This window comes from Tiliqua scincoides, chromosome 7 (genome assembly GCF_035046505.1).
Source record: "Tiliqua scincoides isolate rTilSci1 chromosome 7, rTilSci1.hap2, whole genome shotgun sequence".
In the NCBI taxonomy this organism is placed as follows: domain Eukaryota; kingdom Metazoa; phylum Chordata; class Lepidosauria; order Squamata; family Scincidae; genus Tiliqua; species Tiliqua scincoides.
This window is the reverse complement of record NC_089827.1, coordinates 26,612,196-26,627,938: the sequence shown is the minus strand read 5'-3', so window position 1 is coordinate 26,627,938 and position 15,743 is coordinate 26,612,196. Positions and strand designations below refer to the sequence as shown.

Below are 15,743 nucleotides of genomic sequence, written 5' to 3'. Positions count from 1 at the left end.
TTTTCCAGATCCTTTCCAGAATCACATATACTTTCCACTCCAAACTTTTTGTGAGTCTTTGGCTGCAATCCTAACCACACTTTCCTGAGAGTAAACCCCATTGACCAAAATAGGACTTACTTCTGAGTAGACCTGTTTAGGCTTGTGCCCTTTGTCATGTAATGATTTAATTGTATTAATCGTATTAAAATTAATTGTAATGTAGTAATTTAATGTAAGTAAAAAAACTGGTAGTGTGCCTTGACAATTTTAGTGCCTTGTTAGTGTGCCTTGAGCTGAAAAAGGTTGAAAATGGCTGCATCAGGCAGTGAACGAATTGATTCTGCCTCATGAAGCTATATTTTTTATTGATTTTCTTGCTTCCGCTATGTATAAGTTGTTGTTGCTACATTCTTCTAATTGTTTATTCTTTCTAAAAATAACCTGCATCTATTCTCAGGAGATGCTAGGTTGGGGTAAGTAGCTGGATGAGGAGAGGGTGGTAGTGCAGAGAGCTGTGATTAACCTGGGGCATGGCTGGCATGAATGCTCCTCCAGGCCTGAGTAGAAGAGAGGCATGTAAGAGATCTGTGTAGAAGAGAGGCATGTAAGAGATACTGCACGCCTTCCCATCTAATCCCATCTAACAATTCCCTTTCTCCCTACTGGCAGTGTAAATGTAGATGTACAAGGACTGAAATTGTCTATGAAGTGAAGCTTAATCCTGACAAAACAGAGATGCTCTTGGTTGCGGGTTTATCTGAGCTGTGAATAGGCTTGGTGATGCTCCTTGATCACCTTCATTATGGAGGACCAAGTGTCAATAGTATTGCTTTTTACCAACTTTGACTAGTATGCCAACTAGAGCATTGTCTTCTTAGATTTCTACAAGAAATCTGACCTTGCCACAGTAATCTATGCTGTGGTCACCTCTAGATTAATTACTGTAACACAATCTGTGGGGTTGCCCTTCAAGATAGCTCAGAAATTCCATCTGGTACAAAATGCAGCTGCCCATGTGTTGACTGAGACAGCTTCCCAGGAGCACATAACTCCAGTGCTGAGAAGGTTATATTGGTATCCTGTGTGCTTCTGGGCTCAATTCAAGGTGATTATTTTTGCCTTTGAAGCCTTAAATGACTTGGGACCAAGGTGACTTGGGACCAAGGACCAAAGAGCCTCCCATATGTGCTCTCCCATATGCTTGACTCATTCATTACCTGAGGCCCAGCTTTGTGTGCCTTGGGTGTTAGAATCTTTGTAGGCATGCACAAGAAATAAGATCTTCTTACTAGTAGCACCAATTTGTGAAAAATGCTTACATGACTAATAAATTTCCATAAATTGTACCCTTATTAGCAAAATGTTTGTTGTTAATAATACAAACCCTCATCTCCTCTATATGAAAGCCCAGACTTCATATATTTATCACAGTGTTTTCTCTTTTTATCTGTTTGAAGAACAGAACACTCTGCCTTCGCACTGTTTTGCACCAGAAGTGTGCTGAGAAATTCTGGGTGATTGATCACTTTCCATATTATGTTTCAGCTTTTTTACTGTGCTGGTTTTCAGTCACTGGTTCATACATGAATTGATGACCAAAAACTAGCTATTGGTGGGGCTTTCACAGCCAACTAGCTACCTTCCTTCCTGCCTTGCTGGCCCTGCAAAGCATTCTGGAGCATGACCTGCACTTTTCTGCCAGTATGCCATTCTTTCTCAAGTACCCCTAAAGGTCCTGTTGAGTGACCCTGGGAGTACATGAATTCCAGGTTGGGAACCACTGTTCTACTGGTATGTTGTTTAAAGTGCACTGATAGTGTTTCCAAAAAGGTGGTGAAGACCAGAATTTAAAAAGAATAAAAATGCATCTTATGATCTTTTACTATGTTTTTAATAAATTAGAGATTGTACAGTTCTTAGGTAACAATTAGTGGTAGGTTATTTTTCAGGATCTGGCCTCGGGTAAAAGTCAAAACTGTAGTTAGACACCCCCCTAAGTTTAACCCCATACTTATCCGAGGGTCACAGAAAATTCCATGATTTTTTGCTCAAAACCTACCCTCGACTTATCTGTGAGATCAACTTATAGGCGGGTGTCTCTGGTATGTAGTTATGTTCCCCTTGGAGTGGTGGCAAGTGTTGGATTTGTTTCCTTTGGATGAGAGAGCCCATTGTAGAACTTTAGTATCTCTCTGTCTTCTTTTATCCACAAACATACAATTGGAGCAAAGTGGAGGCAAAGGGGGTACTAGCGGGGCATACAAATTGCTCTTTTGCAGCAGCTTCTCAGAGAGTATCTGTTAGATCCAGTTCCAGTTAAAAATTTTACAACTCTTTCTGTCTGAAATTCTCCCTCTCTGCCCAAATTCAAATCACACCAACTTCTAATGGTCACTCTACCCATTCCTCAGACTCTCTGTCATATTACCAAGGTGAGAGAGAGGGAGAGTGAGTGTCTAGGATATTAAAAAACCAATAGCTCCATTTGTTGCATCCTTGATCCCCTGTCAAGTTCAAGGCAAAACAATAATGCATATTCTAAGGCAACCAAACTTTCAAAAATATCTTAAAATAACTACTTTGTCAAATGAATTATTAATATTACAGGTTTACTGTAGATACTTGCCTACAAGGCAAGAAATTTCTGCCAATAAATCAAGCCTAGATCATCACCTCACCTTATCTCCGAGGTTGCTCAGGGGGCATAGTTTTTCAAGCAACTCAACTTGAAAGTTGCTTTTCAAGTAGCATTACTTTTCAAGCGGCACCTGAGAAGCATTGCAGAGATAATTAGAGGGCCGTTAGATTGCCTCTAATTAGATTGCCTTAATCTCCAAGGCAACTCCTGGAAAGCTCCAGCTAAAATTAACTTTTTCACTGCTCCTGAGACTTCCATTGAATTGAAGCAAGCCTTCTTCTCTAAAGTTTAGCAGAGCCTTCATAACTAACTAACTAGCTACCTCCCTTCCTGCCTTACTGGCCCTGCAAGGCATTCTGGAGTACTACTTGCCTTTTTCTGCCATTATTCAATTCTTTTTCAAGCCAACCCTAAAGGTCCTGTTGAGTGCCCCTGGGGGTACATGCACCCCAGGTTTGGAACCGTTATTCTATTGGTATGTTGTTTACCATGCACTTATTGTGATAGTGTTTACAGAAAGGTTGTGAAAACTAGAATTTAAAAGTTAAAGAATAAAAATGTATCTTACGATCTTTTACTACATTTTTAATAAATTAGAGACTGTACAGTTCTTAGGTAACAATTACTGTTAGATTATTTTTCAGGATCTAGCCTGGGGTGAAATCAGACAGAACTATAGTCAGATGCTGCCCTAAGTTTAACCCCGACTTATCCAAGGGTCATAGAAAATTCCATGATTTGACTCAAAAACCTGCCCTTGACTTATAGGCTTATAGTCGACTTATAGGCGCGTATCTGCAGTATTTATGGCGCTTCTTATTTTGTCAGTATCGAGCAATTTTTTTTAAGAAATAGTTTCTTTAAGAAACTTCTTGTTTTGAACATTAATTGCTTATGAAAACAGGTTGGTTTGGTTCTACTTTTCCACAACACAACCTGTTGAGACATACTATATAATAAAACAGGAAAGCTAATGTGTTTTCCACATTCAAAGTAAACTTAACAATTTTTGAATGTAGCTCACTGAAGATTTTTATCTTGTAAAGATCATCTTCTTCATCTCTAATGAAGAGTTCCTTATTTGAAATGCAGTATTGCAACCTTGAATTATAAAAGTCAACAGATTTCTTATTATAGAGTTTGACTATTTTTTTTGTGCTGTCTTGTCTCTTTTGACTTATGTGATTTCAGTTTTGCTGGCTGAACATATTCTTTACTGGATGCTTAATCATGCAATGAAAATTAGTCTTGTTCTAACAAAAATATCTAAATCTTCATATAGAATTAAAAATACTCTATCTTGTATTTGAGACTTAGAGTACAGTCCTAGGTGCTCATTAGGCCGGTGCAAGTCCCTTACTCTTACTGCAAGAGTGTTGCAAATGTGCTGTAAGGCATGTTCATACCTCCTTGTGAGTCAGCTGGGCTGGCGCAAGGACATGTACCAGCCTGTGGAGGCCAGATTCAGCCTCTGTGTTGACACAGGCAGGTAAGTTCATGTCAGCCTCCCTAGGCCAGCGCGGGGCAAGGTCAGACTGGTGGGTAGGCTGGCCTGGGGAAGGGGGTGGAACCAGGAGCTGGTACTTATGCCAGATCCTAATCCCCAACCCTGACCCGGGCGACCTTACACAGGCTACTGGGATTTGCAGCAGCGATCTCGATGGCACAAATCCAAGTAGCCCATTAGGGCTTGCTGGGGCTTTACTCGGGGTATACCTACAATGACTCTGGCAGTGCTCAGAAATATTCTAAGATAAAATACAACTTCGGTAGTCAGGTGTGGGCCTGGCCCCTGTGCAGTCCTGGGGCTCAGGACTGCAGCATGCTATCCCCTCCCCCTGAAGAGGAGACTTACTGACTGGTTCTGGACCCTTGTGTGATATTTGAAAACTGGAAATACTGTTTAACAGTTCTCCAGAGACCTCAGAAGGCTTTAGGAGCACCAATGGATGCAGTGTGGGGCCTCTTGTGCGCTCAGAAGAGCTCCTGAGGGCAGGTGGAGGTGGCAGCGATGGCACAGGTGTGGCGCCCTGAGTCTTTTACCCCCCCCCCCCCGCAGTCCCCTTCAGGACTGCCACTGTCACTAGTAAAGAAATATCTGGTTCCATTTCTTTAAGTTACTAGAGGAGACCTTGGTTTTGAGCCTCTGAGAATAGAGGGCCTCTAATTTTCATTTATAGTGATTGAGAGATTCGTTCCAATACAGAATGTTTTCAAGTTTTAACCTATGGAAGTTCAGAATTTAAACCATCCTTAAAGTGTTAAAATGAAAATTTTCAAATGTAGTTCAAGAATCTGTAGTTAACTGAGAGGATGCTGGCAAACATACAGTGTTCATAGAAGAATATTGCACCAGGCTCCAGAAACCAGCCGATAAGTCTCCTCTCAGGAGGGGGTAGGTGGTGGCATGTTGCAGTCCTAAGCCCCAGGGCTGCACAGGGGCTAGGTCCACACCTGGCTAATGAAGTTGTATTTTATCTCAGAATATTTCTTAGCACTATCAGAGGCATTGTTGGTATACACATAGCATGCAAGTTAAGTCTCAGTATCCACTAGGGTTCCGTTCCTAGAACTCATGAGGATGGCAAAAATCATGTTAAAGCAAATCCATTTAAAAAACAATGTCCAAAGTGATTTAAAAACAGCCTTGCTGACCTTTGTAGTGCATGACAGAGGTATCAGGCAATCAGTCTCTGTCCAGGCCTTGAGATTCTCTTCCTTCACCTGAGCCTGAGCTGCAGTGTGGGGAAAGAATGGAGGAGGTAATAATCACTTTCACTTAGCATTTCTTCACGTGCTCAGGGGGAACCTTGGGGTCGCTTGCCTTCGGGGTGAAGCTATTCTAAGCGCCTGCAGAGAAAATGATTGATGGATTTTCTGCCGGCTGCCCTCTCCTCCATTAATTATTATTATTATTATTATTATTATTATTATTAACTGTATTTATATACCGCTTTTCAACTAAAAGTTCACAAGTTGTTACATTAACGAGGCTATTGTTAAATGTCTTTTTTCCTTTAATTTAAAGGGCCCTTCTCATCATGTTGAGATAAAACCACAGGTGAAAAATCAATGGATAATTAGGTTAAGAACATAAGAACATAACATAAGAACAGCCCCACTGGATCAGGCCATAGGCCCATCTAGTTCAGCTTCCTGTATCTCACAGTGGCCCACCAAATGCCCCAGGGACCACACCAGATAACAAGAGACCTGCATCCTGGTGCCCTCCCTTGTATCTGGCATTCTGACATAGCCCATTTCTAAAATCAGGAGGTTGCACATCATGACTTGTAACCTACAATGCAGCATTTCTCAAACTTTAAGGGAGCTTTACTCCCTTAGTAAGTTCTTGCAGGGGAGGGACTAGGGCAGAGGGGTGGGGGGGTGCTTTGCACTTCAAGAAGGCAGGGCTGTAGCAGGCTGAAGGCGGTGCGGGGACCCCCCTGCACAGCGCTCCCCAAAGCTTGGAACTTTCACTAAAAGTGGGTGCAAAGCACTTAGTTTTGCAGCCCAAACAAATGCCTGCATTGAAGATGATGTTGTTTCTGCTGTCTTCCTCAGCTTGGCAGTCAGTTTGAAATGGCACTTGAAATTTAACATGTTTTCCCATTCCTGTGCATTGTTTGTATGACTACGTAGCTTATGTTTGTATTTTTTTTGACAAGGAAGATGATGTAATTGTTCTAGAAAAATCTGACCAAATAAATTGAGGAATAAAATAGTAAGAAAAGAATAGTGGCTAAGTAATCAAAGAGCATTTTCGTAAGCAGTGTATTGATAGAATGTATTATTTTTTGATTTGTAGGCCAGAGCCTCAACAAAAAGTTCCCTCTGCACCACCCCCACCACCTCCACCCCCACCACCTCCTCCTTTGCCAGAGCCAGCACCACCAGAACCAGAGGAGGAAATTCTGGGATCTGATGATGAAGAGCAAGAAGATCCTGCAGATTATTGTAAAGGTTAGTATGTAAGAAAATGTAAACATAATACTTTTGCAAACTTTTTGCTCAGTATAATTGGTTGAGAAGTCCTAAGATTTTTTTTTTTTTTTGGGTAGGAAGCCTCCTATAACTCAAGATAGAGAATGATAGTTTGTTCCTTCTGAAGTAGGAAAAACAAAATTAGTTTGTTGATAGTGCTCTTTTGATAGATGTGGGAATAGAAGAAAAGACTTTAATCCTTTTCCAATAAAGTTGAATCATGTTTTTAAAATCTGGCCATATGTAAAAGATCGCTGCATTGCTCTTCATTATTAATCAAGTCTGATCTCTGTCTCCAATAGCTCTAAGTCAGGGGTTGGCAACCTGCGGCTCTAGAGCCGCATGTGGCTCTTTCAGCTGTCTGCTGCGGCTCCTCTGCTCCTGCTCCTCTGCTCCTGCTGCAGGCTGCTTTCCTCTGCCCCCTGAGCTCACTGCCCTCCTCTCCCTTCACCCCCACCTACCCCGCATTGGTTTCCCTTTTCAATTTTGCCCGCTCTGCAGGATTAAGCTCCCTGTTTTTCCCTTCCCCAACTCTCCAGCAGGCTCAGCCAATCAACATCCAGCAGGCTCCTGGCTTTTTCTGTTGAAATGGCTCAGGGCCCTTCACTGGCTGACCACCAGCCAATCCTGAGCCGCCCTCCTCCTCAGCCATTGCTAGCCCTTGCAGCCCACCTTTCCCTGAGCAGGTTCCCACTCAGTGCAAGGAAAGGAAAGACTTTTCCTCCACAGCAGAGGAGACATCTTGTGTGTCTACTCAGTTGTAAGCCCCATTACAGTGGATGAAGCTTGCTCCCAGGAAAGGGTGCCTGGGATTGCAGCCTTGGCACCTGCTCCTATGCGTGTCTACTCTGTTGTAAGCCCCATTACAGAGGATGAAGCTTACTCCCAGGAAAGGGTGCCTGGGATGGCAGCCTTGAAGCCTGCTCAAGGCCGGGCGCAAGGACAGGTGAGTGGGAGCCCGCGCAGGTCTGTTCCAGAGTAAGCCCCTCTGTAGTCCCTGGGCTACTCCCAGGAAGGTGTGGAGGGCTGTATCCTCAGCCTCCTCCCGTGCAGGTCTACTCACAAATAGTCAGTGAGGCTTCCTCCCAGGAAAGTGTGGAGAGGACTGCAGCCTGAGAGCTCCAACCAACTTGTCTGCTCAGAAGTCCCATTGTAGCCAATGGGGCTTACTCCCAGGATAGTGTGGAGAGGGTTGCAGCCAGAGTGAGGGAGGGAGGGTGGGCCGGCTGGCCGGCCGGCCGGCAGGCAGGCAGGACAGAAGCTGGCCTGTGGTTGCCCCCCCACCTTCCCCTCCCCCCAGCTCTGGCTTCTTCTCTTCCCCACCTCTGGAGTCTGTGTCCTTTTTTCCTTCCAGCAGGGTGCCTCTGGAAGGTGGGGGGAGTTCTTTAGTATCCATGTAAGATAAGCAGATGTCATAACCGCCATATGTATTGGAATCCTGGAAGATCTGGTGAGGAGGTAGATGTGGTGTCAGCAGTGGCCCCTTTAAGGCTAAGGCCTGGGCATCCAGCAGAGTGTGCTGCACAGCTGCAGCCACTTGAAGGCAATAGGGCCCTCAAGGATATAAGGAGCACCTGAGGAAGGGGGTGTGGGTTGTAGAAGGAGTGCATGTTGGAGGGAGGAGACTAGACTAGCGGCTTGACTTGGATACTCTGACTGATTTGACTGACTTACTTTGGAATCTGATCTTGGACTGTGACTTGGCTTATTGACTTTGGACTCTGCCCTGGATGCTCTCTGACTAACTTTGTGACTAATGGACTGCTGGGGACACTGGAGTTTGGTGTGTGGCTGCTGTGTGGCCCCAAGACCTGCTGAGGACCCAGGGTCTGCTGTAGTGGTGGGAGGCTGCTGGCAGGAGAGAGGACCTCTGCAGGTTGAACAGGCGAGCTACCTTGGAGGTGGGGTCCAGCAGGACTGCACGGCAGAACCAGGGTCATTTGTTGGGGGAAAGAAGGGGAGCTAATTTGCTTAAAGTGGGCATAATTCTCCAGGCAGAGAATGGCCTTGGAATCAGGCAAAACACCATAGAGGACCAGCCGTCTGAAAACACAGGACAAGAATGTATGACAAAACTAACTAAAAGCTACAAGAGGGGGCTACATTATAAAAACGGGACCTATAAGAGCATAAAGATGAAAAAAAAACTATATATGCAGTATTATCTTCAATTTAGATGTTAAAAGGGTTTTGTGGCTCCTGAGGTTTTTTTTCCTCTGGAGAATGGGTCCAAGTGGCTCTTTGAGTGTTTAAGGTTGCCGACCCCTGCTCTAAGTCAAGGATTTGTGTCTGTTCGAGGCAGCAAGGGAGAGGTTTGGAACTGGGACCAGGTAACTCCCTTTTTATGGGAAAGCATAGCCTTGGGCCGAGCACAGTGGTGCAAGTCAAGCCTGCTTGGGCATGTGTCTAGAGCCCACACCACTGCTGAGGTCAACCGCTATGCCCAGCCATGCCCTGCCAGGCCATTGTGGTTGCTGCTTCCTCTCTCCCCCCTATCACTTGGTAAGTGGGTGATGGCTTAGTGGGTGATGGGGAAGCAGCAGCCTCAACAGTTGTCGTGCTTCCTGATCTTGTCAGTAATCTTAAAATTACTGACTGGCCCATTCCTAGTGAAATATTGGGGGCCAGAGCACCTGCAAATGTTTGAATGGCTAGCCCAGGTAAGAAGATTGACTGCTGCAAAGGCTGTTCCTGAAAAGGTAGTGGAGGAGGCTTTCCAGGTAGTGGGGGTGGGGAAGACTGGTGTTGCAACACATGAGAGTTCTCCTTTATGCTGCTGCTGTGAGTCAGGAAGTCCTAGGTTCAAATCCCCAGCCATAAAGCTTACTGGGTGACCTTTGAGGTTCCCAGCATGACCTGCACTTCATGTTTTATTGAGAGGATTGTGCGGGAAAGAGGTGAGGTATGTAGCTGTAGTCGTCCACGTCCCCCCGTTGAGGGGGGGCGGCTGTCCCTGTCTATCCCTGAGAGCATTTGATTTGGTTGGGGACAGATTTGTCTGGTGACAAGGTTTGCTGAAAATAATGTATTTGTTTGGGAGATCCTGGTTGCTTGGTCAGTTCCTGACCCCTAGCTTGTGAGGGCTTTGGGGGTGGAAGAAGATACACAGCTTTCATTGATTTTGCTTCTTAGATTTTGCAAGTAATTCTTTTGCTGTTTAAGCATTTTGAAAATGTCAATTCATTTTTATAACTTCTGCAATGTTTCTTTTTTTAAAAAAATCCTGTGAAATACAAATGTTTCCTACACACTGTTTCAAGGTCAATAGCCAGTTTAAGTTCAAAAAAAAAATCAAGTTTTCTTGAAGTAGTCTGGAATGGTTTCTAGTCATGCCTTGGGCAAGATAGTCTTTGGCTTTTCCCAATTGCCTCTAAGACTTTCTACCATTGAGTGAGAGTGCCCATCTGAGACATTGTCTCTCTTGTATAGATAATGAAGTGAGCAGGATAGCATTCTGGTTTCAGTTACTTCAACAAATTGTCCCAAAGCTTTGCATTGAGGAGGATTTCAATATCCATGTATATTGAGCTAGTATATAAATATTGATCTTTCAAGAGGAGCTTTCTTTTCCCTGCCTTCACCACTAATAATTAAAAAGGGGGGGAACCCTCTTTGAAAGTTGGAAGTTAGAACCCAATCCTGACCTCCACGCGCCAGCTTACCATAAGGCACATTTGCGAACGCTAATGCTGGGCTAGTGCCCGTGCTAGCCTGGTCTCTGCTACTCGGCGAGATCTTAATGAGGCGAAGATTAAGTATCTGTGAAATTTGTTATCAGCGGGGGTCTGAGAACAGATCATCCATGGATACCGAGGCCCCACCTGTATATTGTAGAAGGTCATAAATTTCCTTTCTGCTCCTGATCAGCATTTTGAGTGGCCACTACCATGATTTTAGGGGGGGTGGGATTGTGTTTTCCCCAAGCTCTGGGCAGAGGTTCTGGTGTGCACATCGTCAAAATCACGTAGGCCAGTGGTTCTCGAACTTTTCCGGCCCATGGCTCCCCTGATCCTTGTGGCCATTGGCCCCGGCTCCCCATTACATCACCTCACCTCACCTCAGTTACCCCCAAAATGGGGATGAAGGTGTTATAATTATACACTAGAAACCAAAAAACAGCTGCCAGCACTCTGAGGCTGCAATCCTAACCACACTTACCTGAGAGTAAGCCCCATTGAACACAATAGGACTTACTTCTGAGTAGACCTGGTTAGGCTTGTGCCCTGAGTTTGTTAGCAGCACACCTGGAAAGTGATGAAATTTGCTGGGAGAGGGGAAGACTTTGTTTTGTGTGTACTGTATCTGCTAATTGGAAACTGATGTGAAACTGAGACCCAGAGACTGGCTGCAATCCTAACCTCACTTTCCTGGTAGTAAATCCCACTGAACACAATAGGACTTACTTCTGAGTAGACCTAGCTAGGATTGTGCCTTTTGGGGAAGTAACCCCCCCCCCCAAAAGGAGGCAGGAAGGAAAAGGGGGATGGCTGCAAAGGAATGGGTATTTTTATTTTTTTAATCAATTTTTGGAGACAAAGCCATCAAGGGTGACTTTTTTTTCTTTTTTGAAGGGGGAGGGAAAACAGAAAGTGGAGATCCTTGGTTAAGCTGACGCAGACCCCAAGCCTGTGTAGGTCTACTCAGAAAGTAAGTCCCATTTGAGTCAATGGGGCTTACTCCCAGGAAAGTGTGGATAGAATTGCAGCTACACAGAGCAAGACCACAACTCACACCCAAAGTAGATGGGGGCATGTTCACACACAAACACCCCAACAGGCAGATGCCACCCCTGTTCCCCCAGGCAAGACGGAGGAATGCAGGCTGTGGCATTTGGACATCCCCCCCACTAAGAGCAGGCTGGGCTCCCTCCTTCCCAAGCGGTGGAAAGTGCTGCGCTGCTCTCTCTAGGTCAGGCTTCCCTCCCAGTTTGAAACCTGCCAGGAGCATGCTCTGTGCTGATGAGATGCAGCACCTCCACCACTACCCAGCCAGCCTTCTATCCCTCCTCCCCACCATGTTTCACATGCCCTCCCCACCTCACACTGCCCCACCCACCAAGTTCACAGTTGAAGAAAAGCAGCAGGTAGGGAGGCAGCACATGCAGCTGAGCAGAGCTGAGCCACCTCTCTCCCCAAGATGCCTCATGAGGATCCTGGGGGCTAGCCATGCCTCCCTAGGGAGCCCCGATTCACAGATTGAATACCTCAGATGTAGGCACTTGAAGATAAACTAATTTAGGAACTGAAGTTTCATCCCTCCAGGACAGGGGTGTCCAAACTTCTTGGTAGAAGAGTCACATAATCTCTCTGAATTAATTTACAGTTCAAATTTGAATAAATTTACATAAATAAATATATTAGAGATGGAACTTATATAAGTGAATGAAGGTCTTGCAGTAGCTCAAGGTCTATAAAAGGCCTTGCACAAAGCATGGCTGACCTTTCCTTTGCTGCCGCTGCTACAATACAGACGTGAAACAGCAAGCAGTGGAGGGAGCCCTCATCCCACAGCTCATGTGAGAGTGCAAACAGTCACCCTCTCACACTGAGAGCAGTTGCATTGGGCCAGCACGGGCTCCCGCAAGTCTCCAGAGGGCCAGAGACTCATTGGAGACTGGGGGCTCCCTGAGGGCCAGATTGGGAGTCCTTGAGGGCCACAAGTGGCCCCAGGGACAGGGTTTGGGCACCCCTGCTCCAGAGCATAGTTACTTGCCAGCAAGTTGACAAAGACATTTGTTTATGAATCTTACCAAGGCTGAACTTTCTTGTGTTGGGATGAGTTGAATGCCTGATAATATCTGACTGAGGTGAGGGAATGCCTGCAATATCATGGATAAGAATCTGCTCCCAGTAGACCTGGATATAAATTAGCCCTGTCCTAAGTGAATTCCCCCATGGCTATGCAGGAGCGCCAGTACGGGCTCTGCTGTACCCTGTGGGGGAATTTTGGCTGCAGCAGATCTCCTCAGATAAGGGGATATGTATCCCCTTGTCCTGGGGTAAGCCCCAGCAGTCACAATGGGTCAACGCGAACCTGTGACAGAGATATCGCTGGTAAAAGTCTATTGTGTAGGCTGGCCTACACAGGTTTGAGCCTGTGTAGGTTTGAACCTGTGCAGGCTCAAACCTTTTAGCAGCAGGACCCACTCTTTAGAATGACTATCGGGATCCACTGGCAGTGATGTCATTAACATGGAAGTGATGCCATGGCTGGAAGTGACACCATCACTTTAGGCTTCAAACCTTAATCAGCCAAACATTCATTATGAAGTATGCTTGTGCTGTTATTTTACATAGCTCAGAATTCAAACATTCTAGCTCAGACACAGAACACAGACCCTTGGATCCTTCTCCAACCACACAGCTTCCCTCTCCTCCTTTCCATCTTCCCATCTTCCTACCTATTCAGGGTACCATGCCTCTCTCTCACCAGGAGCCTGCTGTACCCCGCAGCTCTGTACCCTGTATTTTCAACTCTGTATTTTCAGTAGTGGGTGAGGTAGATGCTATGCAAAGTATCTGAAATTGCCTCATGACCCACAGTTTGAGAAATGCTGATGTAGGTGGATCAGGCCCGGGAGGGGAAATAGGATACAGTGTATACTGATGCTGCTGATCTGGCCACCTCCTGGACCTGATCTGTCCTCCCCACCGTCTCACTTCTTTCTGCCCTTTCCTTGCTCCTGCACTGCACTTACCAGATCTGGCAGACATTGTTCCACATGTCAGCGTCAGCGGGAAAGTTGTTTCCTTCCCACTGGCGCATGCAGTCTTCTTACCTTTACAAAGTGCTTTGTGTCAGCACAAAGGCCTGGCATGCCTCTTGAATAGGATTGGGGCCTCAGGGACGTTGCCAATTCTGGCTGCAGCTCTACATGGTTCAGAAACTTTCTGAGAATCCAACTGTTAGACCACATCAGAAAACTAGTTTGTGTAGAGAGCACAGGAGGGGCATGGTTTTTGCATGCGTTTCCCTGAGTTTGGCAGTGGGCTTTGAAATTGTCAAAGAGAATAAGATTGGGGAAGTCGACATTTTGTAATTTTATAGTTTTTTTCATTTTAAATTATATGATTTAACAAAAACTTGAATAGTGTTTCAGCACATAAGAACCTATGAATGGCTTTTGATCCTATCAAGATTCATCGTAGGGATTGTTGAGCAAGCATAGAAACCCCACTTTAGGAGCAGTTAATTGATTTTATTAAACTTTATGTAGCATGGGTATAAGGTAAAATAGTTGTTTGTCTCTTTTTGTTTTTGTAATGTAAAAATAAGAGCAAGCTAGCAAAGCAATCTAAACAATCGCTATAACCATACTTGTACACACTCATCTGCATACAGCTCAGGTAGCCAACTCAAGTTGATAGCAGGTTTGATGATAGACCAGGAAGGTGGTGGTACTAAGGCCTTGTTGCTGATGATAGGCTTCTTCATCCCTCAGATTTTGCTTGCCTTTGTTGTTTTGGCATTGTTTTAGGAATAGGGTTTTTTCCCCCTAGCACTGTTCAGTGACTTTGCTGACTGATCTCATATCTGTCCCCTCATCTAACTTTTCCTCACCTAGTTCCATATTTACTAACTCTTGCAAAGGCTTAATATAGGAAGAGATTCATTTCAACATTTCAATATTATATCCTAATCCCAATTATTCCTTATCAAGCAAAGCAGTTCTTTTACATTGTTTTGAGTTACTTCGGTTATCACAGCTGAGTTGGCATCTTTCCAAGGAGGCACAGTTCTCCCTGCTTTTCCTTAGTTCAGCCTTCTTAAAACAAATCTGATGTAAGCATTTTTTATTCATTCCACACATGAATACTTATATCTGTAAGAGACAATAGCCAATGCTTTGACTGAAGCAATAATAGCAATACAGCCGTTGATTAAAGCAATACGGGTCCAGCCTGTTTATCTGAGGATTCAGAATCTGTGGATTTAACTCGCTGCAGGTTCTGAACTGGCGGTGGAGGGCTGGATCTGAGCCCCCAGACACAACTGGAGGTGTTATCTAGCCGTATTCAGGAGGATTTCTGAGGCCTGCAGAGACTGCAAGCTGCCTCTCTGGGCCTCAGAAATGCCTCTGAAAGTGTCTGAAAGGCACTTCTGGTTTTTATGAAACCTTGAAACACCTCTGAATTTGACGGCTAACATCTCCAGTCACACATGGAGGTCATATTGAACTGACCCGTGGATTTACTTATCTACAGGTTTTGGTATTTGTGGAGGGTGGGAGGGTCCAGGAAAGGATTGATGTTACGTTCTGCTTCCTGTTAATCTCCATGCAGTTGGTTTTTTTAAAGCAACCAGGCTGCTGGGAGACAGCCTGAAGGTTGCTATGAGCGCTAAGCATACAAAAACTTTGTTTAAGGAAGAATTTACACAGGGGTAAGTCTTAAAATCATGCTAATGGGCATGTGGGGAGTGTGGGGGGCGTCCCCCAGTATCAGCAGATCCCAAGTAAACGCGGGGAAGTCTTGAACAAGGAAATTGTTTAATAGGTTGCCTTCTTAAAAATCTTGGTAGTAGTGGGAATAGAGCTTAGTTGTATAGGAAATCATTTGTGAGAACTGAGCTATGTGTGCATGATGATGATTAAAAAATATTTAATGATAATCTCTGTTGAAAAACACTGATATAAAGGTCACTCAACTTTTGTTTAAAAGTGAGAAAAGGGCTTTTGTCTACTATTAAAGTGTAACTGATGATGCATTCCATTGCATGCTTGTTTTGGTCCTTGCTGGATTTCCTTCTGTCTAACATAATTCCAAGAAAACAGGGAAGTGTATGTGTTAGTGTCTTTTTAAAAAATTACATGTTTGTTTGTTTCTCCCGTAGGAGGCTATCATCCAGTGAAAATTGGAGATCTTTTCAATGGCCGTTATCATGTTATCAGAAAGTTAGGATGGGGACACTTCTCTACAGTCTGGCTATGCTGGGATATGCAGTAAGACAACATGTCTTGTTTTGTTTTTCCCTTTGAATGTTAGATTTTTTTTTAATGCATCCAATCCCTTTCCCTGATGTAAGACTTTGCAGTAAGGAGGGACATACTTGTACCTGTGTTAGCAAACTAGTTGGTGCCGGTCCGTATGAACTCATGCTGCAGGATCAGCTCTGGGAAGGGGGTTAGGATATTGCTGGC

The 15,743-nt window shown here is 44.7% G+C and overlaps 1 protein-coding gene across 7 annotated transcripts in view; it reads left to right on the top strand.

Moving 5' to 3' along the window:
• The window catches only part of SRPK2 (SRSF protein kinase 2), a 161,501-nt gene that overhangs the window by 101,455 nt on the left and 44,303 nt on the right, over positions 1-15,743 (top strand). For all 7 annotated transcript variants that reach the window (XR_010794730.1, XR_010794731.1, XM_066633507.1 and 4 more), the window contains exons 3-4: positions 6,429-6,583; positions 15,437-15,545. Coding sequence is in view for 5 of the 7 variants with exons in the window: in XM_066633507.1 (XP_066489604.1) it covers positions 6,429-6,583; positions 15,437-15,545 (264 nt within the window). In the remaining 2 variants the exon portion in view is untranslated. The remainder of the gene's footprint in view (positions 1-6,428; positions 6,584-15,436; positions 15,546-15,743) is intronic.